The sequence below is a fragment of the Mobula birostris genome, chromosome 10 (genome assembly GCF_030028105.1).
Source record: "Mobula birostris isolate sMobBir1 chromosome 10, sMobBir1.hap1, whole genome shotgun sequence".
Lineage (NCBI taxonomy): Eukaryota > Metazoa > Chordata > Chondrichthyes > Myliobatiformes > Myliobatidae > Mobula > Mobula birostris.
The window spans coordinates 105,373,142-105,398,802 of NC_092379.1; the positions used below are offsets into that span (position 1 = coordinate 105,373,142).

Genomic DNA, 25,661 nt, shown 5'->3' on the forward strand with positions numbered 1-25,661 from the left:
CCTAATTAATTTAACATAAAAGATGAGGTAATATTCCTGGTATACCACTCAATATTTATCATTCTATCACCACAATAGGGAAAAAATAAAACATATATCCTATTGCTGTTGCTAAAACATCAGCGTATGAAACTTTGCTGTCATATTTGACTGTAAACTAATTGTTACAACAGGTAGTTATTTGTTATCTGTTTACTCAATACTTAATAATGAAGGTCACTAAAATTATTCCAGTACTACATCCAAATCATGGGTGCAGCACAAATAGTGTTGCTGTACTGTACTTAGACAACTGCTAATTGAAAACAAATGCATTTTGAAATCCTATCAAAAGGATCTTTCTCTTCCTCTCCACCTCTTCACATGAAACCAGAAAACTGTCAGCACTGCCATGGTTTCTTGCAACTGTGCAATGATTTTGTCTGTGGATGGAGTCCTTAAGCTGTTAGGTACTGCCAAATGTAACAGTCCAAATTCAGGGCTTCCAAGCCCAGAGCTCCTGGAGATCATTGTATGAGTACCGGCAAAGGCACCTGCAAACTCCTGCACTTCAGTCACGGCACAGCCACTAAAGCAGAAACCTGCCCAAAGAGGCTCAGCCCAGAACGTCGACTATACTCTTTTCCATAGATGCTGCCTGACCCGCTGAGTTCCTCCGGCATTTTGCATGTATTGCTTGGATTTCCAGCATCTGCAAATTTTCCCTTATTTGGGAAAGCAGAAACATGTAGTTTCTTTAAAAGCGCAAACAACAGGAATTCTGCAGATGCTGGAAATTCAAGCAACACACATCAAAGTTGCTGGTGAACGCAGCAGGCCAGGCAGCATCTCTAGGAAGAGGTACAGTCGATGTTTCAGGCCGAGACCCTTCGTCAGGACTCAGGGTCTCGACCTGAAACGTCGACTGCACCTCTTCCTAGAGATGCTGCCTGGCCTGCTGCGTTCACCAGCAACTTTGATATGTGTAACATGTAGTTTCACTAGGATAGTCAAAAACATGTAGAACACAGACACATTGATGATGTAACATGGTGGACCTTTGCTTATAAATCTGGAATATTTGATTTTAATTATTTAAATATTGCAAAGTGAACACTATGAACATTCTAATTGAAAAATAAGGAAAGATAAAATAACCGCTGGTGACTGGGGTATCAGGATTGGTTTTAATGGAATTCAGACAAAATACCGGAGGAACTTAGCAGGTCAGGCAGCATCTATGGAATGAATAAACAGTTGCTGTTTCCTGCAAAGTTTTAATGGTATTGTATTCAAATGAATTGCTCAAGTAAAGACTGGGTAAAAAGTGCTTGTCTCCTCCGGTCCTGCTCCTGCTCCATAACTGATTGACACATAGGTACTGAGATACTGAGCTCTCTTTTAACAAAGTTTGACTGCATACACTAATCAAAGCACCTGCTCTTTCAAGTACTGCAGAACTTTACTGGAGCTATCCATGTGGAATCACTGCTTTAGCCACCAGTGATTTTCTTTATTATATTCTGTGAGACAGAGAAGCTTTCACTGTGGGAGGTGCACTGGCCAGGTGTGCATGGATTGAGTACTCCAGTCATGAACAGTAACCACCCTTCATTTCTTATGATAACTACTTGTAAAATGCTAATTACATAATAAAATACTGCTGAATTAAGAGAATGTAACTATTACAAGGATAGTGGAAAATGACTTGTATAATGTACTCTGTGCTTTTAGATACCAGTAAGATATCAAGGATGCTGCATCCTTTTAGGCTGCAATACCTTTCAAAGTTCATATATTGCATCCACATTAAAATATAGTCCTCACAAAGATGGGTGCACAGTTCATTCTTTGCTTTCTGGCAAGAAAGATTGAAACAAAAAGCAGCTGTTAATGAGTAGAGGATGCCAGTGGTCAACAAGCAGTGAGATTTTTCAAATATTTCAATTTGCAGAGTGGAAGGAACCTTGCTTTTATGGTCATAGTTGGCTGTCAGGTAAATTTATTTATCATTCTGATTTGAGATTGCAGTTGTGGCTGGAGTTGGTTATACTTTATAATTAGGACGTCCTTACTAAAAGGCAGCTGTACTACACAAAATACAGAACCAGAATCTATTCTTCCTGAACATCCTGGAATGATATACATCCTCACTATATGCCCGTCTCTCAGCCTACATCGTGTCCTCCTTCCTGAAGGTGCTTAGTCACACGACACTCCAAACAGGATGATTACCACTGCATGTACATTTGAGAATCCTTGTAGATGAAGAGATCTTAAAGACAAGTCCACTGCTACATAACTTCCTGGAGATTTCAGCTACATTCAGGTACGTCTTACATACATGTTAACCATCCTGAATTAAGTAATCAAACAAAGAATAGAACACTTAAACAATATCTTTACAATGTTACTCAAATATTACTGAGATATTGAATACACTACACCAAATATGTGGAATTATGGCAAATGCTAATAAAAAAATCAATCAGGTGAGTCCTTTTACTTTATGTAATTCCTTTATGATATTAAAGAAGCAATTTCAGCCTATCAAAACTATGCTGGATCTCAGAACCATACCATTCTCCCCATTAATTTTCTATATATTCTAGTTTCCCCATATTCCCATTAACCTTCCCAGATTTTACCACCCACCTACAATAGGGGTAATTTACAATACAGGTCTTCCCTGGGTTACATACATCTGAGTTATGGACACCTGCACATAGGACCAATCTCCCATAAATATTATTAAGTTCAAACGAAAACCAGTCTTGAAAAAAACTGTTTACATGTAACCTCCTCACAGTAATGAGACATCACTGATGGTTCAGGTCTTTTAAAAGACTCTTAAATAGGTACATGGAACTTAGAAAAATAGAGGGCTATGCGGTAGGGGAATTCCAGGCACCTTCTAGAGTAAGTTACATTGTCAGCACAACATTGTGGGCCAAAGGCCCTGTAATGTGCTGTCAATTTCTATATTCTATGTTACGAACACAGGCTACCAGTTTCACTGCTGGAAGTCACTTAACATAGTTGCTTTGGAAATTACTTCTATTGATACTTAAAGAATAATACTCTATCAAACAATGTAACATGCATCTTTCTTTTCCAATCATTTTATTAATTTTCAAAATTATAAACATAGCAACAATATTAATGAACAGAGATTGGTATTACATTATTAATAATTGACATTGCAAATATAACATTGGTAATAATACAGATGTATTAAATTTCCCAAACTCTAAATATAATTAAACATGGTAGAGGGATAAATGAGAAAAAATCTTTTAAAAAACCCCAAATTAGAAAAGAAAAAAAAGACATATTAATTAAACTAAGCGATATTAACCTGAACTAAATAAAACTAAAAAAAAAAATACAGGGTAACATATTATATTGGATAGAATCATTAATGTTGTTAACTCCACTCCTCTATCTGTGTATTTTAAGTTTTAAAAAAAGGATTCGGGGAGGTCAAACTACATCATATGGAAATATTGAATAAATGGTCTCCAAGTTTCTCCAAATTTAACCGAAGGGTCAGAGGTGCCACTTCTAATTTTCTCTAAATTTAAACAAGATATAGTTTGAGAAAACCATTGAAATGTAGTAGGGGGATTGACCTCTTTCCAGTTCAATAAGATAAATTTTCTAGCCATTAATGTTAAAAAAGCAATCATCCGACAGGCTGAAGGAGATAAATAACTATCTTCCATCACTGGTAACCCAAAAATTGCAGTAACTGGGTGTGGTTGTAAATTAGTATGTAAAACAGTAGAAATAATTTCAAAGATATCTTTCCAGTATTTAGACAAGACCAAAACATATGAGTCAAGGAAACAACTTCAGAATGGCATCTATCACAAACTGGGCTTAGATGTGAATAGAAACGAGCTAATTTGTCTTTAGACATATGTGCCCTATGCACCACCTTAAATTGTATCAATGTATGTTTAGCACATAAAAAGGCCATGTTAACTAATTGAAAATTTTTTCCCATTTTTCTATAGGTAAATGAAGTTGGAGTTCTCTTTCCCATTCAATCTTAATTTTATCAGATGTACCTGAATTTACTTTCATAATCAAATCATAAATGAATGCTATTAAACCCTTCTGTAAAGGATTTAAACTTAGAATTTTTTCCGTAATATCAATTGGATGTGAAGTTGGAAATGTGGGTAAATTAGTATTTAAAAAGTTTCTAATTTGTAAATATCTGAAAAAATGAGATTAGGCAAATTATATTTATTAGATAACTGTTCAAAAGACATGAAACAGTCATCTAAAAATAAATCGCGAAAGCTTAATATGCCCTTCATTTTCCATACCGAAAAAGCTTGATCTATAATAGAAGGTTGAAAGAAAAAAAATAGACGTAATAGGGCTTGATAAAAGAAATTGGTTCAAACAAAAAAATTTACGAAATTGAAACCATATTCGTAGTGTATGTTTAATTATTGGATTAACTATTTCTTTATTTAATTTAGAAGTCCCTAAAATGGAAATCAAAGAAAACCCTTGGACAGATTTACATTCCAGGTTTACCTATTGTGGGTGTGAAGTTATATCCAAATCCTGTGTCCAAATTATTAAGTATTGGATATTAATTGTCCAATAGTAAAATCTAAAATTCGGTAAAGCCAAACCACCATCCTTTTTAGACTTCTGTAAATATTTTTTACTTAATCTAGGATTTTTGTTCTGCCATATATATATATATATGAAGAGATTTTAGAATCTAAAGTATCAAAAAAAGGATTTAGGAATAAAAATTGGTAATGCTTGAAACAAGTATAAAAGTTTTGGTAAGAGAATCATCTTAATAGCATTAATTCGACCAAGCATTGATAGAAACAATGGGGACCATTTAATAAACAATTGATTAATTTGATCAATTAAAGGTTAAAAATTATGCTTAAATAAATCCTTATGCTTCTTAGTAATTTTAACACCCAGATAAGTAAAATAATCATTAACCAGTCTGAATGGTGAACATCTACAAATTGGAACCTGCATATTTAAAGAGAAGAGTTCGCTCTTATTAAGGTTCAATTTAAAGCCCGAAAAGTTACTAAACTTATCAAGCCAAAATAGATTTTTCGGGGTTAGAAATATATAGTAATAAATCATCAGTGTATAGTATGATAACTTATGTGTTTCATTCCCACGGGTGATACCAAATATATTAGTTGATTCATCAATAGCAATGGCCAAAGGTTCTAAAACAATATCAAATAGCAATGGACTAAGAGGACAACTTTACTTGGTGCCGCGAAACAACTGAAAAAAGGGAGCATCTTCTTGCTTATGAACAAAATAGAATTATGGACTTCTGTAAAAATGGAATACGTTTGTAACCCAGGGCAGCCTGCAGCCAATTAATATATCAGCCAGCATGGTTCTGAGATGTACCTGGAACCAGAGAATCTGAAGAAATTCGGGGAGAACATGTAAATGGCTCAGACACATTAATACTGTAGCTACAAGATCAGGTCAGAAGCTGGATATCCTGAAGTGGGTGATTCTCATCCTAAACCCTTTGCACCAGTCTACACAGGACAAGTCAGGGGTATAATTCAATACCCTTGACTTGCCTGCTCCAACAACACACTAGAAGCTCCCCACCACCTGCAATAAATCACTCCACTTGATTGGTAATCCATTCTCCATCACTAAAAGCAAGAGGATAACCAGGGAAATTTTAGGAATACTCAAGGATATAGGAGGGAATTTTTCCTCAAGGATGCTGGCGATGTATTAAATGAGTACTTTACTTCAGTATATACCAAGGAGAATGACATGGAGTAGACTGAGATTACTCTGGGGTATGTTAACATACCAGGGCATTTTGAGATCAAGAAGGAGGTTGTGCTGAGTCTTTTGAAGGTTAGCAGGTTGGCTAGGTCCCCCAGACCTGATAGGATATAGATTATTGAATGAAGGATTTGTGAAATCTTTGCAACATCTTTGTATCCCTCTAGCAACAGGTGAAGGATTGTCCAGTACTGAAGGATTAGAGAGCAGCCAATGTTGTTCATATGTTCAAGAAGGGAAATAGGAATAATCCAGGAAATAATAAACTGTTAGCCTCACATCAGTGTTAGGGAAGCAATTGAAGAGGATTCTTAAAAATTAGATTTACCCACAATTTAAAAAATGTGGCTGGAAGGCATAACGGCTTTGAATACGGCAGATCATGTCTTACACTCATAGAATTATAGAATCATACAGCACAGAAACAGACTCTTTTGCCTATTTTGGCAATGCCGATCATGATGACTACTTATGCTAATCATATCTCTCTGTGATATGCCCATTTCACTCTATACCTTTTCTACACAGTATTTCTCCAAATGGCTTTTAAATGTTGTAATTGTATCTGCCTCTCCCACTACTTCCTCTGGCTACTTGATAATCACCACACCTTATGTGAAAATCTTACCCTTTATGCTCCTTCACCTTCACTTGATCTAAATCCTGAAACACCAGATGAAACTGTGGGAATATCGGAAAGTTCATAATAAATCCACAATAGACAAAGGAAGCAGTTTCATGGTTAATTCTATTGCTGTTTCAGAACCACTGAGTATGTTCAAATATTTTAGTACTCTTTAAGATTTGTGGTCCAAGGATTTTTTTTTAATCTTTCATTTCCTGTTCTTACTACTCTTGCTTCCGATGCTGATAGTTGAAAATATGTCTATCATTTTCGGCTGTTATATCTATTAGTCAGCAACATTTTCATCACCAACTTCTTTAATTGATACAATACCCCTTGTCCTCGCCTACCACCCCACCAGCCTTCGGGTCCAACATATAATTCTCCGTAACTTTCGCCACCTCCAACGGGATCCCACCACTAAGCATGTCTTTCCCACCCTCCCCCGCTTTCCGCAGGGATTGCTCCCTACGCGGTTTCCTTATCCATTCATCCCCCACCTCATCCCTTCCCACCAATCTCCCTCCCAACACTCATCCTTGTAAGTGGAACTGCCCTTACACTTCCTCCCTCACCACCATTCAGGGCCCCAGACAGTCCTTCCAGGTGAGACGACACTTCACCTGTGAACACGAGGAATTCTGCAGATGCTGGAAATTCAAGCAACATACATCAAAGTTGCTGGTGAACACAGCAGACCTGGCAGCATCTCTAGGAAGAGGTACAGTCGACGTTTTGGGCCGAAACGTCGACTGTACCTCTTCCTAGAGATGCTACCTGGCCTACTGCGTTCACCAGCAACTTTGATGTGTGTTGCTTCACCTGTGAGTTGGTTGGGGTGATATACTGTGTCCGGTGCTCCCAATGCGGCCTTCTATATATTGGCGAGACCCAACGCAGGCTGGGAGACCGTTTCGCTGAACATCTACGCTCTGTCCGCCAGAGAAAGCAGGATCTCCCAGTGGCCACACATTTTAATTCCACATCCCATTCCCATTCTGATATGTCTATCCACGGCCTCCTCTACTGTCAAGATGAAGCCACACTCAGGTTGGAGGAACAACCCGTTACATTCCGTCTGGGTAGCCTCCGACCTGATGGCACGAACATTGACTTCTCTAACTTCCGCTAATGCCCCACCTCCCCTTCGTACCCTACCCGTTATTTATTTATTTATTTATTAATTATAATTTTTTCCCGCTCTCTCTCTTTTTTACCTCTCTGTCCCTCTCACCATAACTCCTTGCCCATCCTCTGGGCTTCCCTTTCCCTTTCTTTCTCCCTAGGCCTTCCGTCCCATGATCCTCTCCCTTCTCCAGCTCTGTATCCCTTTTGCCAATCCACTTTCCAGCTCCTAGCTCTATCCCTCCCCCTCCTGTCTTCTCCTATCATTTCGAATCTCCCCCTCCCCTCCCACTTTCAAATCTCTTACTATCTCTTCTTTCAGTTAGTCCTGACGAAGGGTCTCCGCCTGTAACGTCGACTGTGCCTCTTCCTATAGATGCTGCCTGGCCTGCTGCGTTCACCAGCATTATTTGTGTGTGTTGCCTGGGTCTTCTTTACCACTGTCTCCATTGTGTTGCCACTTTCAGGAAGCTATGAACTTGGACTCTAAGATCAGAATCAGTTTTATTATCATCGGCATGCGTCGTGAAATTTGTTAACTTAGCAGCAGCAGTTCAATGAAATACATAATACAGAAGAAAAACAAACAAACAAACAAATAAATAAATTGCAGTGTATGTATATTGAATAGATTAAAAATCATGCAAAAACAGTAATAATATATATTTTTGAAGTGAGGTAATGTTCACAGGTGCAATGTCCATTTAGAAATCGGATGGCAGAGGGGAAGAAGCTGTTTCTGAATTGCTGAGTGTGTGCCTTCAGGCTTCTGTACCTCCTACCTGATGGTAACAACAAGAAAAGTGTATGCCCTGGGTGCTGGGGGGTCATTAATAATGGATGCTGCCTTTCTGAGGCACCACTACTTGAAGATGTCCTGGGTACTTTGAAGGCTAGGACCCAAGATTGGCCCAACTAAATTTACGACCTTTTGCAGCTTTGGTCCTGTGCAGTAGCAACGCCCCCCCCCCCCCCGCCCCATACCAGACAGTGATGCAGCCTGTCAGAATGCTCTCCACAGTAAATCTGTAGAAGTTTTTCAGCGTTTTTGTTGACATACCAAATCTCTTCAAGCTCCTAATGAATATAGTCACTGTCTTGCCTTCTTTATAGCTGTATCAATATGTTGGAACCAGGTTAGGCCCTCAGAGATCTTGACAACCAGGATCTTGAAGCTGCTCACTCTCTCCACTTCTGAAGCCTCTATGAGGTTTGGTATGTGTTCCTTCATCTTACCCTTCCTGAAGTCCACAATCAGCTCTTTCATTTTACTGATGTTGAGTGCGACACCACTCCACATTGTTATATCTCGCTCCTCTACGCCCTCTCGTCTCCATCTGAGATTCTACCAACAATGGTTGTATCATCAGCAAATTTATCGATGGTATTTGTGCTATGCCTTGCCACACAGTCATGGGTATAGAGTGGGCTAAGCATACAGCCCTGAGGTGCACCAGTGTTGGTCGTCAGCAAGGAGGATAGGTTATCACCAATCTGCACAGATTGTGGTCTTCTGGTTAGGAAGTCAAGAATCCAATTGCAGAGGGAGCTACAGAGGCCCAGGTTCTGTAACTTCTCAATCAGAATTGTGGGAATGATGGTGTTACATGCTGAGCTCTTTGTACATTCATGCTCCTAAGGATCCTGCATTTATTGTTGATTGGCATTATATTGGAAGAGCACACAGATCAATACAGTCCTGCTCTAACCTGCTCTGTCACTCAAAAACACATTGCAGATCTTCTGCTCAGCACTATCTTCCAAAGATTCACAATCAACAGCAAATAAAATAAGTCTCTCTTTGCAGTCTTAAATGCCCCATTCCTTATTTTCATCCTTAGATATGCTTAACTAGGAAAACCATTACCTCTAAAAAAACTAGAGGAGTTTTTAGGTATGATGAATTTATAACACTGCTTCATTCCTCGAACTGCTGAACTTATGCCTCCCCTTTACAGTGCTCTTAAAGGCAAAGCCCCTAATCACATGCTTGACTGGTCAGTGGACAGGACCAGGGAATTTGATAATACCAATCGAGCTCTTTCCAACGCAACCCTACTGGTGCACCCACTCCCCAGCGCACACATAGCCATTACTACTGACACTTCAGGTTATGCTGTCGGCACTGTGCACGAATAGTTGGTCAGAGGTGCGTGGCAGCTGCTCGCCTTTTTCAGCCAGCAGATCTATCCCCCAAAAAGGAAGCACTGCATGTTTGACCGTGAGCTTCTTGGCCTCTATCTGACTGTATGCTATTTTCATTTTCTTCCAGAGGGTCGCCATTTCACAGTGTCCATTGTCTACAAACCTCTCATGCACGTGATGGTCAAAGTATCAGACCCTTGGTCATCACAGAGTAACACCTGGCTTACATATCCAAGTTCACAACTGATATACAACATATCAAGAGGAAAAATAATGTCATGTTTGATTGTCTCTCACAGCCAGCCATTGAGACCATACACATACGAGCTGACTATGCTGGCACGGCAGCCAACCGAATTACTGACCTAGAGGTTCAGGCTTACTGAACAGCAGTCACGGACCTGCAGTTAGCTGACATTAAATTCGGGGAAGCTGGGGTTTCTCTCCTGTGTGCAATCTCAACCGGTCGCCCTCGCCCCATAGTGCCCACAAACTGGAGGTGGACTGTTTTTAACTCCATACGTGACCTCTCACATCCTAAGGCCTCACAGAAACTGGTTGCACTAAATTTATGCCGGATGGCCTTAGAAAGTACGTGTGTGATTGGCGTGCAGCCTAGGCAAGAATTAACCGTCATGTCCAGGCGCCACTTGCACCTTTTGAGGTCCCTGAGCAATGGTCTGACCATGTCAATATGGACCTTGTAGGTCCACTTCCCACACCCCACGCAGTTTCATGCACCTCCTTACCCTGGTGGACTGTACCACTAGGTGGCCACAGGTCATCCCTGTAGCATCAACAACAGCCACAGAAGTGGCTCAGACGTTCATCAGCACCTGGGTTACTCGGTTTGGCACCCCATCTGATATTTTCCCTGACCACAGTCCCCATTTCATATCAGACATCCCCAAGTCTTGTGATTGCCCAGAACCTTGGCATTAGGCTACATCATACCATCATACCCATCGTTTAATGGCCTATGTGAGCAGTTTCATGCTCCTTAAAGGCTACTCTGATGGATGAGTGTTGACATAATCATCTCCCATGGGTCTTGCTAGGGCTCAGAACAGCTCCAAAAGTGTATCTACAGTCATCTGTGGCTGAGTTGGTATACCGGCAGCCATTGCGAGTGCCAGGTGATTTCATTCCTGAAGACATGACAGCCTGGTCATCCTCTCAACAGCATTCCATCCTCCTCAGTAAATTCTGGTCGCCTCACTACAGGAAGGACGTGGAAACCATGCAGGTAGAAAGGGTGCAGAGGAGATTTACAAGGATATTGCCTGGATTGGGGAGTATGCCTTATGAGAATAGGTTGAGTGAACTCGGCGTTTTCACCTTGGAGCTATGGAGGATGAGAGGTGACTTGATAGAGGTGTATAAGATGATGAGAGGCATTGATCATGTGGATAGTCATTAGAGGCTTTTTCCCAGGGCTGAAATGGCTAGCACGAGAGGGCATAGTTTTAAGGTGCTTGGAAGTGGGTACAGAGAAGATGTCAGGGGTGAGTTTTTTTACTCAGAGAGTGGTGAGTGCGTGGACTGGGCTGCCAGCAGCGGTGGTAGAGGCGGAAACGATAGGATCTTTTAAGAGACTCCTGGATGGCTTCATGGAGCTTAGAAAAATAGAGGGCTATGGGTAAAGCCTAGGTAGCTCTAAGGTAGGGACATGTTTGGCACAGCTTTGTGAGCCAAAGGGCCTGTATTGTGCTGTATGTTTTCTATGTTTTTATTCCTATCTCCCACCATGGCACAGGAGCACTCCTGGGTTCCTGTTGACCCACATCCCACATCATTTGTTTTTGTCCGCCATGATGCACACCAGCATTCCCTTAGGCCCCCATATGATGGCCTTTTCTGTGGAATGGAGAGAACAGACATTTATCACAGACAAGTGGGGTAAACCTGAATGTGTTTCAGTAGATTGCCTTAAACTGGCGCACGGAGATTTGGAGGATTCCGTTACCATGCCCATGCCGTCATGACATAACCATTAGTGTCAACACACCTTTGGATGAGCCAGAGGCATCTACTGTTTCTCCACCCATGGAACATAGGACCTAAGCTGGTTTTAGTGAATTCTGGGGGGTGGGGGGGGGAGAAGGAGGGCTGTGTGGGGTAACATAGTTGGTGGAAGCCCACAGAATTCACAACCTCCAACATTGAGCTGGGGTTCACTTTAAGAGGCTGGTCTGGCGTGATGATATAATTACATGAAGTACTGTTACCACACTTTCTGTTCCGTGTTTTGATCACAGTAAATGTGTTACAGTTTTTCTTAAACATAAAACGTCTCACGCTGTTTTATTTAGGAAAACCTACAAGAGTAATGCCAACTGAACCAGATCTCCCTCAAATTAAACACAAACAAGATATATTTTCGTCATTGGACATTCATTTCCAGTTGAACAGTGCACCAATCGTTAAATGACAGTATTTTGAAGCATAACATATTTAAAACGCAAGTTGCACGGCCTAGGACACAAGAGTCGGGGAGGTTCAAAATTGTAGTTCGCCAAGAAAATGCTGAACTTGAAATAAGAACAACGAGAAATGTTAACAATCCTCAGATTTTAAAAATATGTACTCTCCACCACCTCTTGCTTCTGTCCCTATTGCTCAGCACTATTTCCATGGCAACTGCCGCAGCCCCTCCAACTCTGCAATGCGCTGAATCGACGTAAAGGACGCCCTACGTGGTGATGTCGGGGCTTACGCGGTCGGTGATTGGCTGTGCGCTGTTTGGCGGAGGATTTGAATGTATATCAGTTTGGCGGGCGGTTGGGGTGCGAGTTGAAGATAGATATAGGAGATTAAATCGTATAATTTTCATTTCCAGATAGAATAACTTTTGAGTCGGTTTATAATCGGTGGACAAAACGGAAACGGGAATAACTTGAAGGTGGGATTTTGCATCTACGTAGCGGACCCGAAGAAGTTGACTGGGGAAAGATAAATGCGATTTGTAGTTGGGCCGTGGTGTCCTGCTAGAGGACAAGGCCTCCTGACATTGAGTTTCTAATATTTAAATCGCTGTACGCGGTCTTACTTCCCATCCCTTCTTTGAAACGGGGCATAGTGGCAGAGTCAATCTTGTTCTTGTTTAGTATGGATCGTAGAGGTGTTGATTTATGTGTTGTAACGATACCAGATTGTTCACATTATATTTTTTTCTCTGAAAATGCGTACTAGAACATTAATCACAGCATCAAAGTTTAGTAATTCATTACATCTATATGGTTTAGATTTTTTTTACGGGCTAAGCGCTCTAACTGTGAATCCCCTTCATTCATATATTTCCTCTGTTCTAACTTAGGCCTGTTTCGCTTTTTTCCGTTAAAATAAAACGCACTATCGTTGCATGATGCAAGCTTCACTTTTGGCTTTCTTAACTCTCGAATTTAAATGCACCTTTTACAACTAACCAGACTTGATGTCTTTTATGGTTCATGATGAATCTTAATGGTATATTAGCCACTGGACTTTTTTTTTGTGTTGCTTCTTTGCATGATTGTTTTGGAGAGATTCTATAGGTTGTATTTGTTGATAAGTCTCCATAGTGTGGACATAATTATCGTCAGCGTTGTTTTGCAGATTTAAAATATGTTTTTTCAGCTTGGCTCCTGAACTGTTTATTACCCCACAAATCTTGCCTCACGCATGAATTTCCACAACTTAGCTCCAATTTCCCATTATTATTAAATTTGTTGCAGTATAGATTATTGAATTAAAATTGCTGCTATGTTTTTACAGAATGGTCTGCAAAATAAGATGGCAATTTTTAAAAATTCTAAACACTGGAAGAAAAAGGTCAACTGTTGTCATTCTTTAGGAAGGATAACCCCCTCATTTATTGAAATATGTCTCTTTCCTATTCTCTAGGGGGAAAAGAGACAGTATTCTGTATTTCTGTGATTTATGAACTCCCAAACATCCCCAGTTAAATTACAAAATTGCTTCTGAATCTTTTCTTTTTGACATTCCATAATTAGCCCATAATGGAAGCTATACACAATACTGCTGCAGTTTCTTCAAGGTATGTTTAATGATGCAGATTTGGTGTGGAATTAAAACAGCACAACCTTGATGAAACAATGGAAGATCTTGGCTTGAGAATACAATTAAGACCTAGAAAAAGTGCAGTGAGTCACTTGAAACCATGGAAAATCCTTACTGCTTTATTCAGGAATTACTGATTTATAAATTCATTTTGTTTTTGTATGTGTTGGGCATGTGGCCAAGTGGTTAAGGCGTTCGTCTAGTGATCTGAAGGTCGCTAGTTCAAGCCTCAGCTGTGGCAGTGTGTTTGTGTCCTTGAGCAAGATACTTAACCACACATTGCTCTGGTGTCTTTGCGAGGAATGGCGCCCCACACAGACTTCCAGTCTGCGCCTTTTAGGCATGAAAATGCCCGACACAGGCCTCTCATGGTCTGAGTTGACGTTCCCCTCTTTGTACTTTAGTGGTTGAAGTTCTCTAAAGAATATGTAGACTGCAAATCATAAAGATCTACAATGTGGGTTTCCATATTGCAATTCTCTCCTAATTTTAACATTTTAAGATTATTTTTGAACCCTGATGATGATATGATTATGATGATATTCTTGCGGACTTCATGCAGTCCAATTTGATTTGTCATTTTCATATTTAATGGTGCAGCTAGCACGTTCTATGAGAGAAGATGGTGCCTGCAATTATAAAAAGATTGAGTACATTTTATCCTGTATTTGAATGGGCATGCAATTTTTTTTTTTTTTGATGACTTGTGTCCTCTTGGAATCCAAATAAAACTATAACACTAGCTCAAAGGCTCCAATGTCACTTTTATGAACAGTGCGTAAAATGACACAAATCTGGTCCATCAATAACTTTATTGCGCTGAATGGAATGTAATGGCTGTTGTATTTAATAAGCTCCAGATTTTGTTTTTGGTTTCTCTTCCTACATTTAAATCATTTGACTGCAAGACAGCATTTTTCCACTCTATTGTTATGCTTGTTATGGTGTATTTCTGTTCCTTTTTTGAAAAGTACCTAACAATTATCACCTCTTCATTCTTGACTCTTGACCTCTTAAACTGCTTTTCACACTTTTGCACTTGTCAGGCTTTAATTTGGTAATTGATACATTTGATGGCATTTGTTTCCCCAAATCCATCAAGCTTGTTTGTTCCATTAACTCTAATGCAGTACTTGTTCCTGTTACCACATGCATCACGTACATGTGCACTTGACAATTTGACCCATTCTTGTCTGTTGGCAGAATGGTGCGAGAAGAAGAAAAAGTTATTCCAGTACGTGTGGCCTTGCGCTGTCGTCCACTTGTACGTAAGGAAATTGAAGAAGGATGTCAGATGTGCTTAACGTTTACGCCAGGAGAGCCACAGGTAATAATTTGATAGTATAACAGCTCACTTGGGTTTGGTGTTTCAGTGATCTGTTTAAGAAAAGCAGTTGTACAAAAGGAATGTCTTTCCCATATAATGTTCTTTCTGACTTTCTTCTTCCTTTAGGTTCTTTTGGGAATTGACAAGTGTTTTTCATATGATTATGTCTTCGATCCCTGTGTAGAGCAAGAAGAAGTGTTTAATGTCACAGTTAATCCGCTCATTCAGGGAATATTTAAAGGTACTAACCAACTATGTACAGTATAAGAAAAGTTTCAAGTTTTGATATTCTGTTCCACTTTGATTATCATTGGTAACTGTTTTGCCATAGCTTTTGACTCTTATCTGTCACATTTGTTAACTTTTTGTCTTTTTACAAAAAGTTGCTTCAATACTCTGCAAATTTTAGTTAATTTGTTAATATGCAATATATGCCATGCAAGTGCTTGTGCATTTTTAAAGTTGCAAGAACACAAGTCATGGCTAATATCACTGATTTATTTATTTTGGTTATCTTGTCCTTTTCTAGGGTACAATGCGACAGTATTGGCATATGGGCAGACTGGTTCTGGGAAGACCTATTCAATGGGCGGCACATACACTTCAGGGCAGGAGGGCGATCCAAGTGTTGGTGTCATTCCAAGAGTAATAAATATGCTCTTTCAGAAGGTTGAAGAAAATTTGGAAAATGATTTTGCATTGAAGGTCTCCTATCTGGAGGTAAGGGAAGATCATCATGAATGCACAAAGACAGTTTCTGAAAATGGTATTAATTTCTATATGTGTTCTTGCAAAACATAAATCCAAGTTGTTGCCTTTCTTAGCTTATCCTCTAACTCCAAGAAGAGATTGTACTGAAGTAGTATTAAATGGGAGGGGGGGGTCAATTTTTTTCCCCTCATGTAAATCTAGAGAAGGCTAAGCCCACAGTTTTCTAACCTTACAAGCAACTTTTCTCTAGCATTATCTTCAATTGAATCTGACTACATGTAATTAATCAGATTTAACTCATAGAAGTCCTTTGACCCACACCTCTACCGTCACTTAAGCTGCTCATTTCTTCCTTATCATTACTTTTCAATTTGTATTCTGAAAGGCTTGCTAATGGCTCTTACTACTTGGATGTTTCCAATACAGTTTTTTTTTTTTTTTTTTTTTTTTTTTCCCTTTTTCTACTCGGAATTTATTCCCCAAAATGCCACCTGAATTCTAACAAAATCCATGTCCTACTCTTCCTGCTTGCTGACTTGTAGCTTTTGGGTTAAACAGTGCTACCTTATCTTTTGCTTTCATTTCTCTCTAACGTCTTGACATTTTCATTCTGTCATCCCCATGTCACTAATGTATATGTTTTTCTCCCATTGTGGACGAGGTAAAGGGCTGGGAAGGAATCTGATAGAGGATAGTGGAATAAAAGCAAGGAGATAGGGAATCCAGAAAGGAGGTGATGGGCAGGTCATGAGAGTGGTGGAGGAGAAGAGGAGGGGTAAATGGGCCATCAGAATAGAGGGAAAAGGTGTGGAGGAGAAGAGGGTTACCAGCGTTAGATAAATTGATGTTCATGCTATCTGATTGAAGGCTATCCAGGCAGAATGTGAGATGTTGCTCTTTATTGCAGTAGAGGAGGCCAAATGCAGGTTAGAGCAACAACACCTCACCTGTCTGGATAGTTTGTACAGGAGATCCAAATGTTCAGAATAGTACACTAGATTGGAAGAAGAGTAAGTGAGTTGCTGCTTCATCTGGAAGAACTAATTTTTGGATAGTGGGAAGGAGTGGGTGGGGAAACATTAAGTAAAAGTATTGCATCTACTGTGTGGTTGTTGGGACAGTACCCTTAGAAGTGGATAATGGCAAAGGAGAGGGAAAGATGAATCTAATATGGTGGAAATTCTGAAATTTGCCTAAGGTACTTCATCTATTGTATCCATTCACACTTGTCTTTCTGCAGCTTAACACCATCTTGTCTTGTTTTTCTAGTTCTGAGCAAGCGTCTTTAACTTGAAATGTAAACCTTTTGTTCTGTAGATACTGCCCAATTTGTATCTTCAGCCTTGTACATTATATTCCCTTCATTTCTCTTGTAATGAGCAAATTTTATCAAATAATTTGTTTTGCCTCCTTCGTCCAAGTTATTCATATAAATTTGAAGTTATTGTGGACCCACCACTGGTCTCAGATATAACAGGAAAAAAAACCCATTTATGCCTATTGTCATCTGGTAGCCACTGAATTATCTATCTGCCAAAATGTTGCCTCCAAAGCAATGAGCTTTAATTTTCCACAATGACCATCTTCCACCTGTGCTTCACGACACATGATACCAGCAATAGTTGAAAACACTTGTTACAGCAAAACGAATGCAACTGATGACATGCTCTTCAGAAACAGCTGTCTCCAGTCAAGGTATTTCAATACAATGTCAATAATGTCATCAAGTTGGCATTGCAAGGTATTATCTAGATACATTCTGTCCATAAAAACAGTCAAATCCACTTGGTGAGTTGCTGTCACTCTACCATTGGCAAAGATTAAAAAGAGTCATCAATAATACAACCAAGCAATGTACTGACCAATATAATTTAAGTTTTGTGGAGCCGTGCAACCTTTGTCCAAAGTTATAGGAAAGCATCTCCACTGGTGATGTTAAATCTTCCTTTGTGGATAATGTGTTGTTTCATCTTGGCCCTAGCTGCAAGATTTCCATGGAGATGATTACATGGATGAAACATTTGCTACTTCACCAGTGTCCTCTCTATTGCCAAGATCAAATGGTGTGATCAAATTCCATTTGCAACTTTGGAAAACAAGGCATCATGTGTCTACATGCAGCAAAACCTAAATAGGGTTCAGGCATGAAGTGACGTGTGGTAGGGATCTCATTTCCCATTTAGGTGCCAGCTACTGACTTTCTAGCAAGAGTCTGTCCACCTGCCCTTGACCATTCAATGACATTGAATGTTGAGGAGTCCTGTTATCCACAGGTCTGTGAAGGTGGAGCTAGGACTTAATTGGAATGGTTATTGTGAATAAAAGAGCAGAATAAAAATAAATTCTGAATGAATTGCCTCAATTCCCTAAAGTCCAATAAGACAAGTCAGGACTGAGATTCACTTGTCCAACAATATGAGAAGGATGACAACAACCAAGACACGGCTTTACTCGTAACTCGCCACCCTAAGTTATTCTCTTCTATCCCTGGATGCTAGCAAAGAAAAAAGTAAAGGTCTACTTAGACATTTATTCCCTCCACTGTTAGCTGGATTTGGCTGTAATGTGATCATCTACAAACTGCATTAGCATTACTGTATTTGACATGACTGAGATGCGTCTACAACAAAAGGCAAATTGCAACCGGTCCATGGAAATGTTATGGCCTACATTTTCTCTAAGATTCAAATTATGATGAATTAGTAATACATTGAAATTCCTTCATTTAAATCCTACAATTCCTGACAATGCACCAAGTACTTTTTACCAAAAGGGAAAATGATATTCAAGAAGTTAGCTCATCACTTCAAGGACAATTGGGATAGTTGAGAAATGCTGGCTTTGCCAGTAATGCCTATGTCTTGTAAGAGGAGTTTGAAAGACAGAACCTTTGCCATAATGGCACTCCCTCAGTATACGGAAATTTAAAAGCAAAACAGATGAGGTGCTCAAATATTTGCAATACTGCAATTGTTGAGCTGCCAACTGGTGTGTTTAGCACAAAGTACGTGGGGAGAAAAAGATGCTACTCTTATTTGCAGGTTATAAAATTAAGATCGCTGTATAAGATAAACCTTTACTTTCATAAAACAGCTTGGACATTGGAATTGACGTTTGTAGTACACATCTTAACAGGATTAATGACCTTCCTTCAGAGTCACCTTCTGATTTGGGTTGCAGTTAGTGCTTCAATCCTGGCAATTTGGGATGAGTATAATAAGCTTTTTAAGAAGAAAATTGTGGGAGAAAATTTGCATATTAATATTTTTGGTTGACACCATTAGTAGTATATAGGTGCACTTGCTCAAGAAAATACTCAGTTGTTCATAGATCATTGTCATTAGTAAATATATTTTGGTGTACTTTAGCTAAAAGTATGTCCATAAAACTTGGTATAATAGTGACTCGGATTTGTGTATATAATATAAGTATTGGGAGGTATGAGGAAAAAATATTTGTGCACATTTGGAGTGATTTTAAACTTGACCAAAACACAGATAACACCTGTAGTGCAACTAGTAGAAGTACTTCCTTGTGCTGCTAGAGAACTGGGTTCAATCCTGACATTGTACAGTCTGTGTAGAATTTGCATGTTTTCCCTGTGACTGCCTGGTTTCCTCCAGGTACTCTGGTTTCTTCCCAAATTCCAAAAGTATGTGGTTCAGTAGGTTAAACAGTTACTGCAAATTGCCTCTAGTATTTTAGTGAAAGGTAGAATCTGGAACTTTGAGTCTTAGAAACTACAGGGGAAAAGTGTAGTCAGATAAGTAAATATAAAGCAGGGTGATGTGTGCCAGGCATAAATTTATATAGGGAGTGGTTGTGCATGGTTTATTGCAGGATGGAATGAACACCTCAAGTGTGGATGAGCAAAAGTTTGCATTCAAGTTTATTGTTTTGAACATATACCCAAAGTATAAATGCAATTGAAAATTTGATTTTTGCAGTTGCAGCACAGTACATTACATACATGATGAACATGAATTATTTAAACTTGCTCTTGTGTTACTTTCATTTATTGTGTCGATTATGTACAAGGTTGTGGAGAGGAGCCACGTGTTTGCAGTAGGGTAGTGGGGTACAAGAAATGATTGGGCTGATAATTGGTGAATGTGTTCATGGGAATACAAAGGACAAAGTGCAGCAATTAAACATGGATGCAGTTACATCAGAGAGGGTTAAGCAGGATGAAGATGAAATTGGAGGTGTTAGAGTACTGATGGAGATCTCACTTAACTAAGAAGCCAATGTAGAAATTAAGGACAAGCAACAGAAATTCTGCAGATGCGGAAATTCAAGCAACACACATAAAAATTGCTGGTGAACGCAGCAGGCCAGGCAGCATCTCTAGGAAGAGGTGCAGTCGACGTTTCGGGCCAAGACCCTTCGTCAGGACTAACTGAAGGAAGAGTGAGTAAGGGATTTGAAAGTTTGAGGGGGAGGGGGAGATCCAAAATGATAGGAGAAGATAGGAGAAGACAGGAGGGGGAGGAATGGAGCCAAGAGCTGGACAGGTGATAGGCAAAAGGGATACGAGAGGATCATGGGACAGGAGGTCCGGGAAGAAAGACAAGGGCGGGGTGGGGGGACCCAGAGGATGGGCAAGGGGTATATTAGAGGGACAGAGGGAGAAAAAGGAGAGTGAGAGAAAGAATGTGTGTATAAAAATAAGTAACAGATGGGGTACGAGGGGGAGGTGGGTCATTAGCGGAAGCCAGAGAAGTCGATGTTCATGCAATCAGGTTGGAGGCTACCCAGATGGAATATAAGGTGTTGTTCCTCCAACCTGAGTGTGGCTTCATCTTTACAGTAGAGGAGGCCGTGGACAGACATGTCAGAATGGGATGTGGAATTAAAATGTGTGGCCACTGGGAGATACACACATTCTTTCTCTCACTCTCCTTTTTCTCCCTCTGTCCCTCTAATATACCCCTTGCCCATCCTCTGGGTCCCCCCCCCCCCCCCCCCCGTCTTTGTCTTTCTTCCCGGACCTCCTGTCCCATGATCCTCTCGTATCCCTTTTGCCTATCACCTGTCCAGCTCTTGACTCCATCCCTCCCCCTCCTGTCTTCTCCTATCATTTTGGATCTCCCCCTCCCCCTCTAACTTTCAAATCCCTTACTCACTCTTCCTTCAGTTAGTCCTGACGAAGGGTCTCGGCCTGAAACATCGACTGCACCTCTTCCTACAGATGCTGCTTGGCCTGCTGCGTTCACCAGCAACTTTGATGTGTGTTGTAGAAATTAAGGAAACAATGAAGACATGATATTTTGGAGAGAATGCATAGAGCCTGTAAACATCTGGAAGCTGAATATTTAAATATAATTCTCATTTGCTAGCCTTATTTGTTCAGTGATTGCAGTTGAAAATACTATTTAAATTCTTCCCTTTCCACAGTAAATAACTTGCTAAGCTTTCAAACTGATCTATGGCAGTACATTGGAGGAGTCACTTAATTTAAATAAATTGTAAGAGATGGTGTTATATTGCATGTGATGGATAACATGCAATGTGGCAGCAGATACTTAGTGTTGTACATATCTGTAGCATTGCAATCCAGAAATGGTTTTATGTTGTTGGAGGAACAACTCAAATTGGGTTGAGTCGGTGGTTAAATGAAAACTAAACAAAGGAAACCAGATGTTACTTAAATGGAAATTATCCCTTGTCTGAGAACTACCTGCCTATTGACACTCCCATTGGTTGCAAGTTATCTTATGGAAGCTTTGATAATTTTCTATTGATGGTATGTATTTATTTACTTATTTATTGAGAGTTGGTGGGTAAAATGGTGTATTTTCGGGGCCTAAGATCTAGTTTGAAATTATATTTGCCTTTCATAAAGATCTACAATGAGGAGATCATAGATCTACTGGATTCGTCTCGGGAGAAATTACCAATACACATTAGAGAAGATCCCAAAGAAGGAATAAAGGTATGCCTGGAGTTTCCTTCCCGAAATGGACTTTTGTTTATTTTACTGCTTTAAGGAAAATTTTCACTACTTTGATTTAAGATGCAATATGAGATGTTACACATGTTAGTCAGTTAACTCAGTTTGAACAGATTATATTATGTAATAGACAAAAGCCTACTTCTAAAGGACATTTAATTTTCCTATGGAAGTGCTTTGATGATCAAATTGCATTTTGAGGGAATTTATCTGCAAACTTGTATCACCAGGTTTAATTTTTGCTTGGCCAGCTTAATGCTATGGCTCTCCTGATTATTTAGAACATAATGCTCTTTTAAATTGTTATTGCAAACTTGTGTTTTTTTCCCCTCAGATTGTAGGACTAATAGAGCGGAAAGTAAACACTGCAATGGATATGGTGGGTTGTCTAGAACAAGGGAATTCTACAAGGACAGTTGCTGCAACAGCTATGAACACCCAGTCATCTAGATCACATGCTATCTTCACTATTACGGTTGAGCAGAGAAAGAGAAGTGATAAGTAAACAGTTTGACATTTATTTACCATGTTCCTTTAAATGTACAAGTGTTCCTCTTTTAATGCTGTTGTGCATTTTGATATGCCTGAAAGTACAAGGCCATTTCAGGGTAACTTTCTCCATCTTCACAGAAACTACTACATCCGTTCCAAATTGCATCTGGTGGACCTGGCAGGGTCAGAGCGCCAAAAGAAAACCAAAGCAGAAGGTGACCGTCTGAAAGAAGGTAATTTTGTTCTAAAAGATCCTTGCTATAAAATACTTGGACTGTATTTCACCTTGGGCTCTGAATGTGTTTATTAGAAAATATTATACAGTCTTTGGGTCTGAGTTCAAATCTCCAATTTGGATTTCTCTTTGCAGTTGATCAGTTATAAGTAATGGGCAAGTATCTTTAAATACTCCACTGGAGTCTAGCTGATGAACAACGGCCTGAAATTTAACTGGGTTTTGAAAAAATCTGGGCTTCACTCCATCTATGAATGACTTGATAGCACAACACTGGCTAAATTCTCAAAGGTGTAATTCTCTGTTAAATCCATTTTCTGTGAGATCCATTATGGAGCTTGCTGGTCAACTTGTTGTGGGTAGATACCCCTCTAACACTATTACTAACAAACCTAAGCAACAAAGTTTGTTTTACTGAGGAGACCTGGAACAGCAGGTCCAGTACAATGTCAGGAATAAGAACGCAAACACGAGGAAATCTGCAGATGCTGGAAATTCAAGCAACACACATCAAAGTTGCTGGTGAACGCAGCAGGCCAGGCAGCATCTCTAGGAAGAAGTACAGTTGATGTTTCAGACCGAGACCCTTCGTCAGGACTAACTGAAAGAAGAGCTAGTAAGAGATTTGAAAGTGGGAGGGGGAGATCCAAAATGATAGGAGAAGACAGGAGGGAGAGGGATGGAGCTAAGAGCTAGACAGTTGATTGGCAAAAGGGATATGAGAGGATCATGGGACAGGAGGCCTAGGGAGAAAGAAAAGGGGGAGGGGGCAAAAAAACCCCAGAGGATGGGCAAGGGGTATAGTGAGAGGGACAGAAGGAGAAAAAGGATGTGTGTGTGTGTGTGTGTGTGTGTGTGTGTGTATATAAGTAAATAACGGATGGGGTACGAGGGGGAGGTGGGGCATTAGCGGAAGCTTGAGAAGACAATGTTCATGCCATCAGGTTGGAGGCTACCCAGACGGAATATAAGGTGTTGTTCCTCCAACATGAGTGTGGCTTCATCTTGACAGTAGAGGAGGCCGTGGATAGACATATCAGAATGGGAATGGGACGTGGAATTAAAATGTGTGGCCACTAGGAGATCCTGCTTTCTCTGGCGGACAGAGTGTAGGTGTTCAGTGAAACGATCTCCCAGTCTGCGTTGGGTCTCGCCAATATATAGAAGGCCACATCGGGAGCACCGGATGCAGTATATCACCACAGCTGACCCCAAACTTGACGGCAGGGTGAAAGTTGGAGGCAAAGTTAATTAAATCAACAAGCTCAATCTATGTTCCAAACCTATTCTGGTATCTGTCCCCCACTTCTCCTTCGCTACATCGACGACTGCATTGGCACTGCTTGCTGAGCTTGTTGACTTCATTAACTTTGTCTCCAACTTTCACCCTGTCCTCAAGTTTACCTGGTTCCAACACCTCCCTCCCGTTTCTAGATCTTTCTGTCTCTATCTCTGGAGACAGCTTATCTACTGATGTCTACTATAAGCCTACTGACTCTCATAGCTATCTGGACTATTCCTCTTCTCACCCTGTCTCTTGCAAAAACGCCATCCCCTTCTCGCAATTCCTTCATCTCCGCCGCATCTGCTCTCAGGATGAGGCTTTTCATTCCAGGACGAGGGAGATATCCTCCTTTTTTAAAGAAAGGGGTTTCCCTTCCTCCACCATCAACTCTGCTCTCAAACGCATCTCCCCCACTTCACGCACATCTGCTCTCACTCCATCTTCCCGCCACCCCACTAGGAATAAGGTTCCCCTTGGCCTCACCTACCACCCCACCAGCCTCTGGGTCCAACATATTATTCTCCGTAACTTCTGTCACCTCCTACGGGATCCCACCACTAAGCACATCTTCCCCCCCCCCCCCCCCCCGACTTTCCACAGGGATTGCTCCCTACGCAACTCCCCTGCCCATTCATCCTGCACTCCCTCTCCCCCTCCACCGATCTCCCTCCTGACACTTATCCTTGCAAGCGGAACAAGTGCTACACATGCCCTTACACTTCCTCCCTTACCACCATTCAGGGCCCCAAACAGTCCTTCCAGGTGAGGTGACACTTCACCTGTGAGTCGACTGGGGTGATGTACTGCGTCCGGTGCTCCCGATGTGGCCTTCTATATATTGGTGAGACCCGACGCAGACTGGGAGATCGTTTCACTGAACACCTACGCTCTGTCCGCCAGAGAAAGCAGGATCTCCCAGTGGCCACACATTTTAATTCCACGTCCCATTACCACTCTGATATGTCTATCCACGGCCTCCTCTACTGTCAAGATGAAGCCACACTCGGGTTGGAGGAAGAACACGTTATATTTCGTCTGGGTAGCCTCCAACCTGATGGCATGAACATTGACTTCTCAAACTTCCGCTAATGCCCCACTTCCCCTTAGTACCCCATCCGTTATTTACTTATATACACACATCCTTTTTCTCTCTCTCCTTTTTCTCCCTCTGTCCCTCTCACTATACCCCTTGCCCATCCTCTAGGTTTTCTCCCCCCTTCCCCTTTTCTTTCTCCCTAGGCGTCCTGTCCCATGAGCCTCTCATATCCCTTTTGCCAATCAACTGTCCAGCTCTTGGCTCCATCCCTCCCTTCCTATCTTCTCCTATCATTTTGGATCTTCCCCTCCCCCTCCCACTTTCAAATATTCTTACTAGTTCTTCTTTCAGTTAGTCCTGACGAAGGGTCTCGGCCCGAAACGTCGACTGTACCGCTTCCTAGAGATGCTGCCTGGCCTGCTGCGTTCACCAGCAACTTTGTGTGTTTCGGGAATAAGAAGTTACTTATAGGGCCATGGGTGCTAAACAATAAACTTGCATGCAATAAACAGAACTTAGTAAAAATCAGATCTCTGTAACCCTAATATGAAGAGAAAATCCTGATGAGCTTTCTGAGCATTGACTGACTGAATTGACTGTGTGATAAGGCTGATCACCGCATTCTTTGGTCAGGTGATCCATCTTGGCCTCCTCCCTAATATCCTCCATTGGATATGAAGCTGGTCTTCAGTTGGATTTATTGAATATAGGCAACGGATGTGATAAGGAAAACTTGCATTTGAATTAAACTTTTCTTTAGTATAGCTAGAAGAGTAGTATGTGGGGGGGGGGGAATAAATATAAAGCTGTCTACTTGTACCTCAGTTTGTCCCTATCCATTAGTAAAGTTTCTAGCATTAATTTAT

At 40.6% G+C, this 25,661-nt stretch overlaps 1 protein-coding gene across 1 annotated transcript in view; it reads left to right on the forward strand.

Moving 5' to 3' along the window:
- The first annotated feature begins 12,477 nt into the window (after positions 1-12,477).
- Positions 12,478-25,661, forward strand: part of kif4 (kinesin family member 4) — a 71,106-nt gene continuing 57,922 nt past the window's right edge. Inside the window, exons 1-7 of the mRNA XM_072270749.1 lie at positions 12,478-12,599; positions 14,960-15,083; positions 15,210-15,324; positions 15,613-15,803; positions 21,640-21,729; positions 22,082-22,248; positions 22,378-22,472. Coding sequence (XP_072126850.1) covers positions 14,961-15,083; positions 15,210-15,324; positions 15,613-15,803; positions 21,640-21,729; positions 22,082-22,248; positions 22,378-22,472 — 781 coding nt within the window. The 5' untranslated portion in view covers positions 12,478-12,599; position 14,960. The remainder of the gene's footprint in view (positions 12,600-14,959; positions 15,084-15,209; positions 15,325-15,612; positions 15,804-21,639; positions 21,730-22,081; positions 22,249-22,377; positions 22,473-25,661) is intronic.